General features: G+C 46.1%; 4 protein-coding genes across 4 annotated transcripts; 3 read left to right on the top strand and 1 right to left on the bottom strand.

The window, feature by feature from the left end:
- Nucleotides 1-339: 339 nt before the first annotated feature.
- On the top strand, nucleotides 340-957 carry LOC110331317 (histone H2B type 3-A). The gene has a single exon (XM_021211805.1). It carries the CDS (start codon nucleotides 363-365, stop codon nucleotides 741-743), a length of 381 nt encoding a protein of 126 aa, XP_021067464.1. The 5' UTR covers nucleotides 340-362; the 3' UTR covers nucleotides 744-957.
- Nucleotides 958-5,100: 4,143 nt separating this feature from the next.
- On the bottom strand, nucleotides 5,101-6,128 carry LOC110331321 (histone H2B type 3-B). Its single transcript, XM_021211808.2, has one exon. It carries the CDS (start codon nucleotides 6,048-6,050, stop codon nucleotides 5,670-5,672), a length of 381 nt encoding a protein of 126 aa, XP_021067467.1. The 5' UTR covers nucleotides 6,051-6,128; the 3' UTR covers nucleotides 5,101-5,669.
- A 184-nt stretch (nucleotides 6,129-6,312) lies between these two features.
- On the top strand, nucleotides 6,313-7,940 carry LOC110331315 (histone H2A type 3). The gene has a single exon (XM_021211803.1). It carries the CDS (start codon nucleotides 6,359-6,361, stop codon nucleotides 6,749-6,751), a length of 393 nt encoding a protein of 130 aa, XP_021067462.1. The 5' UTR covers nucleotides 6,313-6,358; the 3' UTR covers nucleotides 6,752-7,940.
- A 5,721-nt stretch (nucleotides 7,941-13,661) lies between these two features.
- LOC110331312 (histone H3.1) lies at nucleotides 13,662-14,208 on the top strand. Its single transcript, XM_021211799.1, has one exon. The coding sequence runs from the start codon at nucleotides 13,754-13,756 to the stop codon at nucleotides 14,162-14,164; it is 411 nt and encodes a 136-aa protein (XP_021067458.1). The 5' UTR covers nucleotides 13,662-13,753; the 3' UTR covers nucleotides 14,165-14,208.
- Nucleotides 14,209-14,478: the final 270 nt, after the last annotated feature.

Below are 14,478 nucleotides of genomic sequence, written 5' to 3' on the forward strand. Positions count from 1 at the left end.
TCATTTCCTTCTCTAAGCAGGCAACAAGCTTCTCCCTCATTAGCTGAGGGTGAGAAGGATCAGACTCAAGTTGCATTGTTCCTTCACAGTCAGATCCACAGCCAGGGGAGACGCTAAATCGTACGCGTTAAAACAAAGGGTTCAGACAAAGATAAGACACCTGAGCTTGCTCAGCCAATGCACTTTTGGATTGGTTGGGATACTGTCCAATAGGAAAGAAGAAGCGAGGTCCCCTAGTTACAACATTTTATATTTGTCCAATCAGATGAGAGTACTTTGGAGCCTTCATTTAAATATAAAGATGACAAATAACCCTGCCTTCACCGTTTCCCTGTTCGTCTGGGTGCAGCCAGTGCAGCAGGATGCCGGAGCCTTCCCGCTCCACTCCCGCCCCGAAGAAAGGCTCCAAGAAAGCCATCACCAAGGCGCAGAAAAAGGATGGCAAGAAACGCAAACGGGGCCGCAAGGAGAGCTACTCCATCTACGTGTACAAGGTGCTGAAGCAGGTGCATCCGGACACCGGCATCTCGTCCAAGGCCATGGGCATCATGAACTCGTTCGTCAACGACATCTTCGAGCGCATCGCNAGCGAGGCCTCCCGCCTGGCGCATTACAACAAGCGCTCGACCATCACGTCCCGCGAGGTGCAGACGGCCGTGCGCCTGCTGCTGCCCGGGGAGCTGGCCAAGCATGCCGTGTCCGAGGGCACCAAGGCAGTCACCAAATACACCAGCTCCAAGTGAGGCGCGGCGAGAGCGCCCCCAACCCAAAGGCTCTTTTCAGAGCCACCTTCCAAGCTCAAAAAAGGAGCGTGCTACCTGAATAATATTGTCATTCACTTGATGAACATTGGGATGGGGGTCGGGGGGAGGGAGGGGTTGTACTGGACCTTGGGATCCTAAGATAATACCTCTTGTTCATAATGGTATTAATAAATTTGGTTCAATTTTGGCCACAGAGAACGTAGTTTAATAGATGGCTCCTGGGGGAATTTGGTATGGATTGCGCGGTGGGAGGGAGGGTGGGATGGGGGGCTGTGTCAGCAAGAAGATTTCTCTCCATCCTCCCACCTTCTCCATTCCCCTCCCCCTGCAGAGTGCTGTGTGAGGCTCAGAGTGCTGCGCTCTTAGCGCTGATGCTGTCGGAGCCATCTTGCTCTATTCCCCTTGCCAGGATTAAAATCTTCTGGCCAGAAACAGTTTAAGCAGGTTTTCTATTGTATTCTGCTCAAAATGCCTAACAGTGGGATGCACAGCCCCTGTTTTCCAACCTGATCTAATTGAGCAACAATCCCGCCGGTGAAGATTCTGGTATTTTGTTCATAGACGTATTTAAACAATGAAAGGTCCTTTTGTTTCATCTCAATGTATGCGTATGTATGAGAGTATATATCATATAAATGTGTTTATATATTACCAGAGCTCTAGTAAATGGTGAAACATCCTTTAAAATTAATTAGACCCTTTAAAATAACAAAAAGCTACGTACGTTGTATTCAGTGTAGGTTGCATTAAATGAACGAGGCTTGCAAGAATAGTCCAAACTACTCTTCCTCTAAAATTCAAGTGGTTCTTCACTGCATGTCAGAAAAGCCCATCTTCCGTGAACTCCTGTTTGCCCCGGGTTCCGATTACACGTTGGTTTCACTGGTGAACAATGGCGGTCTGGTCTTCCTCCTCACACCACTTCCAGCAACAGCCACTCACTTGTCAACATTTAACCTCTTACTGTCTCATACAGGAAAGGCGAGTCTTTCTATTGGTAATTTCTTCTTAAAGAGACAGTTTTTTTTCACTCGCTCAAAATTCTTGGTTGGTTCCCTAATAATTAGTAAATTGGTCTTGAACATGTAGTTGAGAGTGGGAAATAACCAGCTCATTGTTTCAGACTGTTTGCCTGCAAATCCCTCATCCCCTATCTCCCCCAACCTCACTAACACTAAGTTTTCAGGCCCAGAGAACTGGCCATGTACATTGCCCTAATTCTTATGACTAGATTCTCATATATCTCTTGTACACTCCTTACATTCTCCAATTGTTCAGCTTCACCTGACCATTGCTTTTTTTCTCTTATGACATGAAACCAGAGACATTGATTTTGCATGTATATTACAAAATCTCAACAGCAGAGACAAATTTCTACATTTCTTCGTCTATTCCTTAATATTCACATTCTACAAAAGGACAGATCACCCCCCATTCAGAGCTGTGGCTGTCAAAACAATACACCTGGGCAGCTTATTCAGAACTTCCAGCTTTTGTTAAAATAAAATAAAATTAAATTGAAAAAAAAAAAAACTCCATTGCATTGCTGACAACTATAAATGTGTTGCTAGAGAATTAATTATACTTGGAAATTGTGTGCTAGATTTGCTCATTGCTTTTTTCCTCCCCTTAGTACTAAATAATGTTTAGGTTCATCTTTTGTCTGGAGGGAAAGGTTCCATTTTATTGAAACCATGTATTATACTGTACTGGGTCTCAATGAAGCAACTATAAATACTTTAAAATTGGATACTTAGGGGCGGTGGTGGCGCACACCTTTAGTCCCAGCACTTGGGAGGCAGAGGCAGGAGGATTTCTAAGTTCAAGGCCAGCCTGGTCTACAAAGCGAGTCCCAGGACAGCCAGGGCTATACATAGAAAGCCTGTCTTGAAAAAGAAAAAAAAAACAAAAAAAAACAAAATTGGATACTTAGGTCTGGAGAAATGGCTCTGGGGTTAAGAATATGTATCGCTATTGTAAAAGACCTTGGTTCAGTTCCTAGCACCCACATGATGGCTTTATAACCATCAGTTATACTAGTTCCACGGGATCAGACTTCTTCCTGTGACCACCTCTTCTATCTTCTGCACAAATTCAGTGCACATTAAACACAGGAAAAAACACTCACTCATAGCTAAAGTTAATAATAATAATAATAATAATAATAATAATAAAAAGAATAGTTAGCACCAGGGGCTGGCCATGTAGCTCTGTATGTAGTACCAAAAGCCCCAGAGGCCTTGACTGTCACTTGGCATCAGCGCAGAGGATCACATTCTGTCCTTTTGGTTTTTGGTTTTTTTTTTTTTTTTTTTTTGGTTTTTTGGTTTTTTCGAGACAGGGTTTCTCTGTATACCCCTGGCTGTACTGGAACTCACTCTGTAGACCAGGCTGGCCTCGAACTCAGAAATCCACCTGCCTCTGCCTCCCAAGTGCTGGGATTAAAGGCATGCGCCACCACGCCCGGCTCACATTCCGTCCTTTTGAGTGCAAATCCTGTTTGTGTTTTATTTGGTGACAATGTCTCCTTATGAAGCTCTGGAAAGCCTGCACACTACACTGGCCTTGAGCACACAACGATCCACCCGACTCTTCTCCTTCCAACCGCTGCCATTACAGGACTATGCCAGGTCTGGCTTTCAAATCCTCTTTTTTGTTGGTTTGTTTTGTTTTTGTTTTTGTTTTTGTTTTTTGAGACAGAGTTTCTCTGTATAGCCCTGGCTGTCCTGGAACTCACTCTGTAGACCAGGCTGGCCTCGAACTCAGAAATTCGCCTGCCTCTGCCTCCCAAGTGCTGGGATTAAAGGCGTGCGCCACCACGCCCGGCTTAAATCCTCTATTTTTGAAACCATTGAAAATACTGACAGTGGTGGTGCGCGCCTTTAATAACAGCACTCAGGAGGCAGAGAAGGGAGATCTCTGAACTCCACACCAGTCTGGTCTACACACTGCAATCAAGACCAGCAAAGCTTACATGCTACTTTGAGTCTCTCTCTCTCTCTCTCTCTCTCTCTCTCTCTCTCTCTCTCTCTCTCTCTCCTATGTGTGTGTGTGAGAGAGAGACAGAGTCAGAGTGGGAAAGACCTGTTGACAGGCCTCGCCTCTGATGCTTCTGATGATGGATCATGGCTTATGCTTTCCATCATAACTAAGGAGCAACTGTATTGGATAAGGCAGTCATGACAAGACTTCCTTTACTACATGCTTATTTCTATCCTTTTAAAAGAGGTCAAAGGAAAGTAATTTATACGCCACACACTGACTGTTTGTGCCCAGGAATGAATTTGAAATAAAAATCCGGGCAGTTGGACAAAAGGGACTGAGCTGCATCTCAGTGGAGAACCTTGGCTAAGCCTAGAGGCCTGAGGTTTGAGTCTCCAGCCAACCCCTCCTCCCGTCTAACTTAAGTGAAAGACTAGTTTCACTAATTACCAAAAGTAAATGGTTCGTGTCTTAACCAATTCTCCACCGTCCCTGTGTCCGTTTTTAAAAATACTGAGATAATTTAGTTGGCATGTTTAAATTTCAATAGACAATTCTGGAAGCAGCAAATAGTTAAATGCAATATACATGTAACTGTTGTTGGCAGAAGGAAAATAAGATATTTTCAGAGAGAATAATTTGAAATATCTTTTTAAGAATTATTTTGACCTGATTTGTGTTAAATTAATAAAGCAATAGGTATTTTAAAGAATGGTTTTAAAAAATGATTTTTTCTGAAAAAAAATAATTCCTGCTTTGTCATTTGTATCTTTGCAGTTACTTGAACTTAGGATAAAAATACTTCAGATGCTAACTTTAAAACACATGACGTTATCAAAAACCCTTTCATGTGGACCAAGCTGGAAAGCAGAAGGTGGCACAGCGACTGTAGGAAGTTCCAGCAGAGATAGCCTACCCCCAAATGCCAAATGTCAAATGCATGAGTCCAGATGAGAGGGGCTCCCTTTGACAACTTGGTAAAAAAAAATTACATAATATTGCCTGCTGGTGACTATAAGACTCCCAATATGTCTCATAACAACTCAAATAATTATTATGAATCCTCTTTTCATAAATAAAAGCCAAACCAAGGAAAGTGGTGATCTTTCCACAGGTAACATTTCCTGCCCAAACATTCTTGATAAAAATGACATTCTCCCCAGAGTAGGGAAATGCCAGAGCCAGGAAGCAGGAGTGGGTGGGTTGGTGAGCAGGGAAACGGGGTGGGGGGAAGGGATAGGGGGTTTTCGGAAGGGAAACCAGGAAAGGGGATAGCATTTGAAATGTAAATAAAGAAAATATCTAATAAATTTTTTTAAATGGCATTCTCCAAATAAATGATGAGTGTGGAATATTCTTTTACTAATGCTTCACAGAAAACAACGCAACTTTAGGGGAGCAACGCTTGCTCAAAACAAGCTATATCCTAGCTCCTGCACACAGGCATTACAGTGTGCCGCACCTCCCCCCGACCCCGCCCCATTTCCAGCATACTGCTAGTGCAGGGTTTATTGACATGCTATAATGTCAGAATGGTCGTTTTCAGGGAATAAAGACGCCTTTCTACTCCAGAAAAGGATGGAAAAGTGCTAAAGGGAACACAGATTCAGAGGCCACCAAGGGGGACCACATCCAGAATACCACTGCACTGTGACCTCGCCCACCGAAACTTCAGGCTTGGGGAGGGGACTCACGCCTCTTGCCTGCTCCTGCAGCTGTCATTCACACAATGCTTAGGAAGAGCAAAGCAGCCATACCCCCACACTCCTCGCTCAAAAATCAAGACTTGGCCGCACCCAGTGTCAGGGAACACCTCAGGCGCGTGGCAATCGTCAGTGTCCCACACTATGTCCAAGACCCTTTTAAAGACTGTATGGGTGGCTCTGAAAAGAGCCTTTGAATTGAGGGCAACCTCGCCGCGCCTCACTTGGAGCTGGTGTATTTGGTGACTGCCTTGGTGCCCTCGGACACGGCATGCTTGGCCAGCTCCCCGGGCAGCAGCAGGCGCACGGCCGTCTGCACCTCGCGGGACGTGATGGTCGAGCGCTTGTTGTAATGCGCCAGGCGGGAGGCCTCGCTNGCGATGCGCTCGAAGATGTCGTTGACGAACGAGTTCATGATGCCCATGGCCTTGGACGAGATGCCGGTGTCCGGATGCACCTGCTTCAGCACCTTGTACACGTAGATGGAGTAGCTCTCCTTGCGGCCCCGTTTGCGTTTCTTGCCATCCTTTTTCTGCGCCTTGGTGACCGCCTTTTTGGACCCTTTTTTGGGGGCTGGAGCCGATTTGGATGGATCAGGCATAATGTCTAGTTGCACTATGGAAATGCGGACGCCCCGGTCCCAAGTATATTTGTATGGCTTGTATTCAAATGAAGGATCAGGCACCACTCCCTTTGATTGAATACAATTTCACATTACCTCATAGCGGGGTAAGGCATATGCAAATTAGGATGGCTCCGCGTTCTTTTCTGATTGGCTCATATTGACATCCAATAGGAAGGTGCAGTCTAGCCTCCCTCCTGATCATATATAAGAGCTTGCTGGCGCTTACAAAACCGTTTTCGCCAGGTTTTTGTCTGTTTACGTGTGCTTCTTGTCATCAGTGGAAGATGTCTGGTCGTGGCAAGCAGGGCGGCAAGGCTCGCGCAAAAGCAAAGTCTCGCTCGTCCCGCGCTGGTCTGCAGTTTCCAGTGGGCCGTGTGCACCGCCTTCTCCGTAAGGGTAATTACTCCGAGCGGGTGGGCGCTGGCGCTCCGGTGTACCTGGCGGCTGTGCTGGAATATCTGACTGCTGAGATCCTGGAGTTAGCTGGTAATGCGGCCCGCGACAATAAGAAGACCCGAATCATCCCGCGCCACCTGCAGTTGGCCATCCGCAACGACGAGGAGCTCAACAAGCTGCTGGGCCGCGTGACCATCGCGCAGGGCGGCGTCCTGCCCAACATCCAGGCCGTGCTGCTGCCCAAGAAGACCGAGAGCCACCACAAGGCCAAGGGCAAGTGAGGCCCCTACAGGTCGTTAGTGCGACTTTACGGACACCAAAGGCTCTTTTCAGAGCCACCCACAACCTCTTTAGAAAGCGCTGTACACTGCTGACCGTCTCCAGTTACTGGCCAGGCAAGGTCTCCTGACTCCTTCCGTGCATTCCTGCATCCCTGTGCGGCGCCTGGGGAGCTCAGGGGAGACCAACGGCTTCATCCGCGGGTGGGCCTGCGGTCAGTTGGAGGCGTTCGAGTTTCTCTCCACCACTCCGGTGTCAGACACAAGGTTGCAGTTAACGTGCGTGTTTGGACCTTAAGGGGATACTTTATAGAAATTAACAAAAGGTTCTGGTTGGTAGATGTTAGCGTTTCTATTGAAACTGGGTTAAATTGACATGTTCAAATCTTCCAATTAGGATGGGATTTCCAAAGATTTCTGACGGGAGACTTGGGTATTTCAAATCTACTTGTTTATATAAATGTTCTGTTAACAAGGCGATTTACAACTTTGGACTTGGCTGGTTTCTTTTGTGGGGGTGGGGAGCCGGTCTCTAGGCTGCTTCAGCCTGCTTAGTGGTAGGATTACAGATGAGCATGGTGGTCCTGCGGGCCTTTGGAACTGGTTAATCGGATCCACTTAAGTAGCTTAATCTTGGGGAGCAAAGTAATTTGTCAGGTTTTGGTTAAACTAGGTATGAGAGTACAGCAGTGTCCTTTGTCATAAAGTTTAAAGGAAAACCGCAGCATCATACTAAGTACATGTTTTTAGAGATGATTGTGACTTCTTTAGGCAGCATGATGAATTAAGAGTTCCAGGTAAATCAACAGGAGCGAGGGTGGGAAAGGGAGAGGAGGGGGTCAAATGAGTTACCTTTAAATCCTTTAAAATGGCACAGAATTGGGCCTCTTCCCTGTTAACTGCTGTACACTATTTAAAATTTAGCAATACAGGCCATGAAGACAATTACATAATGTTTATTATATAATTTATATAGACTACTGAAACTGGATCTCCTGGGCTCCTAAGACACCGTCTTTAACTACAAATCTGCTTATAAAACACCAATGTCTTAAAGTCATTTGTCTAAGGATAAGCAGTATTCTTAACGGTGAGTCTTAACATAATAATAAAATTAAAAAAAACTGCATATAGCTTATACATCTGCAAATGGGTAGTCTCAGTAAAACAAAGCCAGAGGATTGGACCTCCAGAGATCTTTATGTTTTTTAGTTAGAATCTCAAGTTCTAGTTTTAGTTTTTATGTGTTCATAGGTCATTGTAGTTGCTTAAACGCTAGAGTGGAGGTTAAACATTTTAGGAATTGGGTAATGTTACCATTTAATGGTGTTATAGAGGCATCGTGGAGGGAGGTGTACTAGGGTAGTTTCTCATCTCTTCTAAGGCTGCTATCAAATGCACAAGCACCACCCAAAAGGAATATTTTATTTCCATTTAGGTAAAATGTAATGTAAAGCTGCTGCTCATAAATTGCCCAGGCATATGTGGCTAATGATTAATTAGCACAGATTCTGAATGTGTCTACAAAATTTTTAAAAAGTTCTAATTATAGCAGCTGTGATCTAGGATCTGGTCATCTGGATTACCATTTCCGGATATAAAGAACCAATAGCAGCTACCTTGAAAAAAAGAATGTTCACTGGATTCAAGCACCCCATGACCCATTCCTAGGTATATGCCCAATAAAATAAGAGTATGTGTATAACATAAGCTACACAAGTGGAGGAACAGTTATCAGTCCTAAAACCTAAAAGGTAGAGGAAACCCAAATATTCATCAGCTGATGAACACCACAAAATTGTTCTTGTAATGGACCATTATTAGTCAATGAAGGGACTGGACAAGATGACTGAACCTTCATGTCCAGAACAGGCAAATCAGAGACAATGGATGCAGGAGCTGAAGGAGGGGAGACAGTAAGTATGGACCTTCCAGACGTGGTCATGGAAGAAGGCTTAAGAAATGTGCTAAATGTCCCTCAACTACTCCCATGGAAATGTTTCACCGTATCGTGTGAATTTTACTTCCATTTTTAAGAAACACAGTGACTAGACTGAAGGAGACAGGGGCTGAGGAGATGACTCCGAGTAAAGAGCTTGCTGTGCACGCATGAAGACCTGAGCAGATCCAGAACCCAAGTACTGCAGGCCCAGGTTAGCACTTGACTAATTCCAGTGCTGCCAGGGAAGACAGGAGAATCCCTGAAAGCTCACAGGCCAGCTGCTGTGGTATAGACAGCAACTATCGAGAGACCCTGGCACAAGGTGGAATTTGAGACCAACACCTGAGATTGTCCTCAGACCTTCGTGCGTGATAACAGGCGTGCCTGCACTCACATTCATACATTCGTATGTGCACAGTGTGCAATGCACACCCACAAGGGGCCAGGGGTGGGGTGGGAGGCATGGATGGACGAAGGAAGTCTGGAAGCTCTAAGGGCAGAAAGAGGACAGAGATAATGGTCCAGTGTTTCCTTTCTAGAGTAAAACTGACCCACCTCAGGTAAAAGATGAAACTCACCGTACCACAGCTGCCATCATCAGAGACCATGTGGAAAGGCAGGAGGGGACCTGATCCTCACACTGCTGCAGCTCTGAGCAGGCCTTGGCAGATAACCTTGCCAGGTTCAGCCTGCATGAATATTGTGTGGGAGGTATGGAGGTCTTTCCCTGGCCCACTGTGTCTCTGAACACATGCTGGTATTAGAGTCACTTCAGCCACTTTCCAGGTGTCCTATGCACTGCCGTTTATTGAAGGCAAGAAAGGTTCCAGAAGGCTACAGCTTGAGCCAACCCCGGAAATAGCTCCGAACAGTGTTTGCAGTGTGTGGGAACTCTGTACCTGTCTCTGCAGCATCCTGTGCTCTTCTGGGTGTGGGTCTTTCCTCCAGCCCCTGCTTCCCACATGTAGTCTCCGCTCTGTGGGGCTATTTCTGGTGGGCTCACCCACATGTCCAATAATCTCCCACATCAACGAAATTAAAAACAGACCTAATATGCAGCCCAGCTCTCCTTCCCCTGGGCTTCTCTCCAGACAAAATGAAATCAGTATGTGGACGAGACATATGTACTGACATGCTCAGTGTGGCACTGTCGATAGCTAAACATGGGACTAACCTCAATGTCTACGAAGGAGCAGATGGAGATCCAAAATGCCATATGTACACAGATAAATATTACATAGGCTTTAAAAAAAAAAAAAAACCAAAATTACATTTGTTGTCACATGGATGAACCTAGAGGACATTTCAGTGTCTTTTGGCATCATAGGGGGTTGGTTCTCTGCCCGACCCCCGAGCCTGGGCAGGCACCAAAATCTATGGGTACCCAGGATCCTTATATGCATAGCTGTAACATCTGCTTATAACATACAAATGCCCTCAGTGTTTTAGTATGCCACCATGACTCCTTGTAAATAATGCAATGTAGTAACTATACAGTAAATAGTTGTATTAGGTTGATCAAGAATCATTATCAGAAAGTTCGATTCATGTTCAGTAGAGATAACTCAAGAAAGCTAAAAAGCCAGGGGAGGTCAGCTGGGAAGTCATCAGGGGTCAGCTGGGAAGTCACGAAAGCTTCTCCAGTAGGTTAGTGGGGTGCTTCAAGGACCACAGAGGCTGCACTTTTCCATTCTGTACCACAAGCTAAGTTCTGGGGTTCAGAACAACTTCCAGGCCAGTTGGACTGAGGCTGTGTAGACAGCTAATTTCCTAATATGAATGTCAAAGCTGGATGGATGTGTAGGAGGCAGGGGTCTCTGGCCTCCTTGCTGCACATCCCAGGGCTGGCTGCTGCCACGAACAACCCTTTTTTCTTGTAATAGCACCCAAACCACTGCTTCCACAAATCCACAACTCTCCCCAAACTGCGTGTTTATAGCACCTACAAGATATCCCCCACCTGCTAAAGACAGCCTGTTGTCCCCACTGGCAACGTGATCACATGAGTTTTCCTCCCTCTCTAAACAGTTCCAACACACACCCATAATTCAGCTCAAAAATGGACAAAATATACTTGTTTTATTCTTAAGCTGCTATGAAAAAATAAAATAATTTTAAAAAGCGTACAGAAGTAAGATAGTTGGGGCCATTAAATTAAAAAACGGACAAAATATACCTGTTTTATTCTTGAGCAGCTATGACAAACAACAACAACAACAACAAACAAACAAACAAAAAACAAAAAACCAAACCCCACAGAAGTGAGATAGTTTGGAGCCATTAAAATGTAACCCACAGAATAGGGAACAAGCATTTTCAAGCCATACATTTGATCAGAGAGTTAATATCCAAAACAGCAAAGCCCTATAATTCAATAGCAAACAGCTCGAGTTTTAAAGAAGCAAAAGGACCGGAATAGAAATTTCTGTAAAGACACACACGATCTTTGAAATCGCTACAGTTGCTGACCAATCAGACCATAGTGAGGATTCCCATTGCTCCTGTTAGGATGGCTGTCAAAACCGAAACAAACTAAAAACAAAACAAAAAAACCTCCTCTTCCAGTACTCGCTAAGTTTCTGCTCCTGTCCCACTCTCCAGTTCCCTACATAATCGCTCCATTCCTGCTTAGGGATAAACTGCAATGTTGTGATCAGCTCAACTAGCTAACATCAGAGTGCAGTGTCTGCTGTCACTCTCATGTGTTGAGTATGCCTTGCACATAGTGCTAAATATGTATTTGCTAAGTTAATTTAGAACAAAGGATTTCTTCCCTGTCTAAGCCGGTGATGGGAGGAAATTGCCCCACCCCCACCCCCACCCCCACCCCCTAATAGCAAGCAGCAGAGAGCTGAGAGGGCAACGCTGTCCCACTGCTGAGCTCCCCACCCCCATCTTCCACCCCTAACATTAAATCTTCATTTGATCCTTTCCCACAAGGCATAGGTGCAGATCGGATAATGAATGGGAGAAATTTAATAGGGAAAGGAAACTACAGGCTCCAGAAAGCAAAGAAGCTCCTTCTCAGATTCTGAGACGCTGCTCTGCATCACATGCAGTCTTGTATGGCGTGACTCCTCTGGGAAGCTCGGCGCGGTCTAGTTAAAATAAAAGAAATTTAAACAAACAAACAAAAAAACATTTAAGATTATAGCAGTGGCTTCCATAGGTGCAGCGCCCAGCTCGGGAACCAACGCGGTGACGGCTGCAGTTTGGCCTTGACGAGAGGTTGGGGTGCGGGAGTGTGGGAGCGTGAGCGCCGGGGCGTAGGGAAGGTTTCCCGCGTTCTCTGATGGGCCCCTCGGCCTTGGGTGCTGGAGAAGCGACGCGCTTTGCCCTCTCCGGCCGGCCGGAGCATGGGCATGCTCAGGGGCGTTCTCCGATTGGTCAGTCCGAAAGCTCTGGCTGATCCAATTGGCTGCGTGAGGTGCAAGATGAAGGACTCTACGACAGCTCCTTCCTCCCCGGCTCCCTCAGAATGTCAAGCCCTGTGTGCCGCTGATGTCTCATTCCCAGCGGCAAGAGTTTCGGTTCTTTCTGAAAGTGAAGATATTTTCCCTGTCACTGTATCCATAAGCTGGCACTAGAGAGTGGCGCGGGCTGGGACGCCCCGGTTCCTGGGCACCATCAATGGACGACCCACGTCCTCCGGTTGACTTAGCGCCTACCTGCGACCGCACACCGCAGGACACGGCTCTCCGCTTTGGCGTTCACCTGCGTCTGTTTAAACTACACATACATGTTTGGAAGCAAAACACCATGATTGTCAGTGCGTTCTATTTTTTAACCAAATCCATAAAGATGTAACAGTTTGATTTCTATCCTTTTCTGTACTCACGTTTTTTGAAATTATGTGGACATTTTTCATCCTCCGAGGTGGTCTAAATAACCATTATTACTGTTGTTTGATGCTCAGATTGTGACCTTTGGGAGGTCCTTGAATATAACCCATGTTATCCTTGAAAGTCTTTGCTTCAGAAATCCTTTTTTTTCTTTCAGATCTAAAGATGTTTTATTTTGTTTGAAAAACTGTCATTTCAGTGTACTCTAAGCCTCAAAATTATTATCCTTCTGACTCAGCTACCAAGTGCTGAAGTTATAAGCATGGACTACTGTCCTTTGAGTCATACCTTTCTTTTAGTTTTTTTATTAACATATGTTAACTGTGCTTAGTAATGGGTTTCATTTTGATAACTTCACACACACGCACAATCTTTGTTCATATTTCCACATGCACATACCAGCTTTCCCCTTTTTCCCCTTCCCTCTGGTCCCTTTCTCTCTATAAATACCACCCCGACCCCATTTTTATGCTTAAAGAAAAAAAAAAAAATCTAGCTTTCACATGCTAGAGAACCCATGCCATGCCTTTCTTCCTGGACCCAGCTTATTTAACACTGTGACCTTGAGTTCTTTCCATTGTTCCAGCAAACACCACAATATTTCTTTTCATTTTTCTCTTTTATTTATTTTTTTCCATTCTTACCCTCCCCCTATTTTTAAAAAATAGTGTTATACTATGTAGCCCTGGCTAACCTCAAACACACAGATATCCATCATCCTTTGCCTCCCGAGTCCTAGAATTAAGCTTAACTGCTGAGCTACCTCCAGCCCTCGCCCTGTGTCCACGCCGCCCCCAGGGGCGTCCTTGAACCAGGTCGATGTTTTTTAGTATTCGAGAACTCAGGAAAACTACGTCTCTTTGTTATATAAAGGAAACATGCAGAAAGATTCTAGAAGGTTCTTTGTGTCTTGGGAGTCGAGGCTAGGTTGTTTTGTTTTTTATTTAACAAAAATAAAAGCTCCAAGAAAGCAACGAGGTTTTTCCACAGACCCCTCTGCCCTCCCACCGAGCCGCAACTAACAGCTCCGGAGGCCACACCACTCAGAGAGACTATAAAGGGCAGGGTGTAAAGGTGAGCCCTCAATGGACCAATCAGAGTGCAGCATCCCATAATGCCACCTGGTGGGCAGCCAATAGGGATGCAGCTGGGTCTATAAAAGCAGTGCTACTCGCCTCCCTTCTGCACCTGAGGGGCAAGGGAGGAAGACAGCTCAGGAAGATGGCGCGCACCAAGCAGACGGCACGGAAGTCGACAGGAGGCAAGGCTCCGCGCAAGCAGCTAGCCACGAAGGTGGCCCGCAAGAGCGCTCCAGCCACCGGCGGCGTGAAGAAGCCGCACCGCTACCACCCTGGCACGGTGGCGCTGCGAGAGATCCGGCGCTACCAGAAGTCAACCGAGCTGCTGATCCGCAAGCTGCCATTCCAGCGCTTGGTGCGTGAGATCGCCCAGGACTTCAAGACCGACCTGCGCTTCCAGAGCTCAGCGGTGATGGCGCTGCAGGAGGCCTGCGAGTCGTACCTCGTGGGGCTGTTCGAAGACACGAACCTGTGTGCCATCCACGCGAAGCGGGTGACCATCATGCCCAAGGACGTCCAGTTGGCTCGGCGCATTCGCGGAGAACGGGCTTAGACCCCAGAAGCACTGCTCATGAACCCAACGGCTCTTTTCAGAGCCACCCACAGAGTCAGAAAAAGTCTGTAACATAGATTTAGATGTCTGGTCTCCCCGGGAGATGAAGACAAGGTGGCCGGGAGTCGTGGCTCTCCAGGGATGAGTCTAGAGGGTTTAAGAGCTGATCCTTGCCCATTGAGTGACTTCATTCCATCCTGTTCTAGTCAGCCTTCCTTCTACAGGTGTAGTGGCCTGAACCATTGTAGTACAAAATGGTAGTTGTATTGCTAACTAGCTTTCCCAAGTGAAGGTAGGAGCCCAGCTTCTACGAG

This window comes from Mus pahari, chromosome 14 (genome assembly GCF_900095145.1).
Source record: "Mus pahari chromosome 14, PAHARI_EIJ_v1.1, whole genome shotgun sequence".
NCBI lineage: Eukaryota > Metazoa > Chordata > Mammalia > Rodentia > Muridae > Mus > Mus pahari.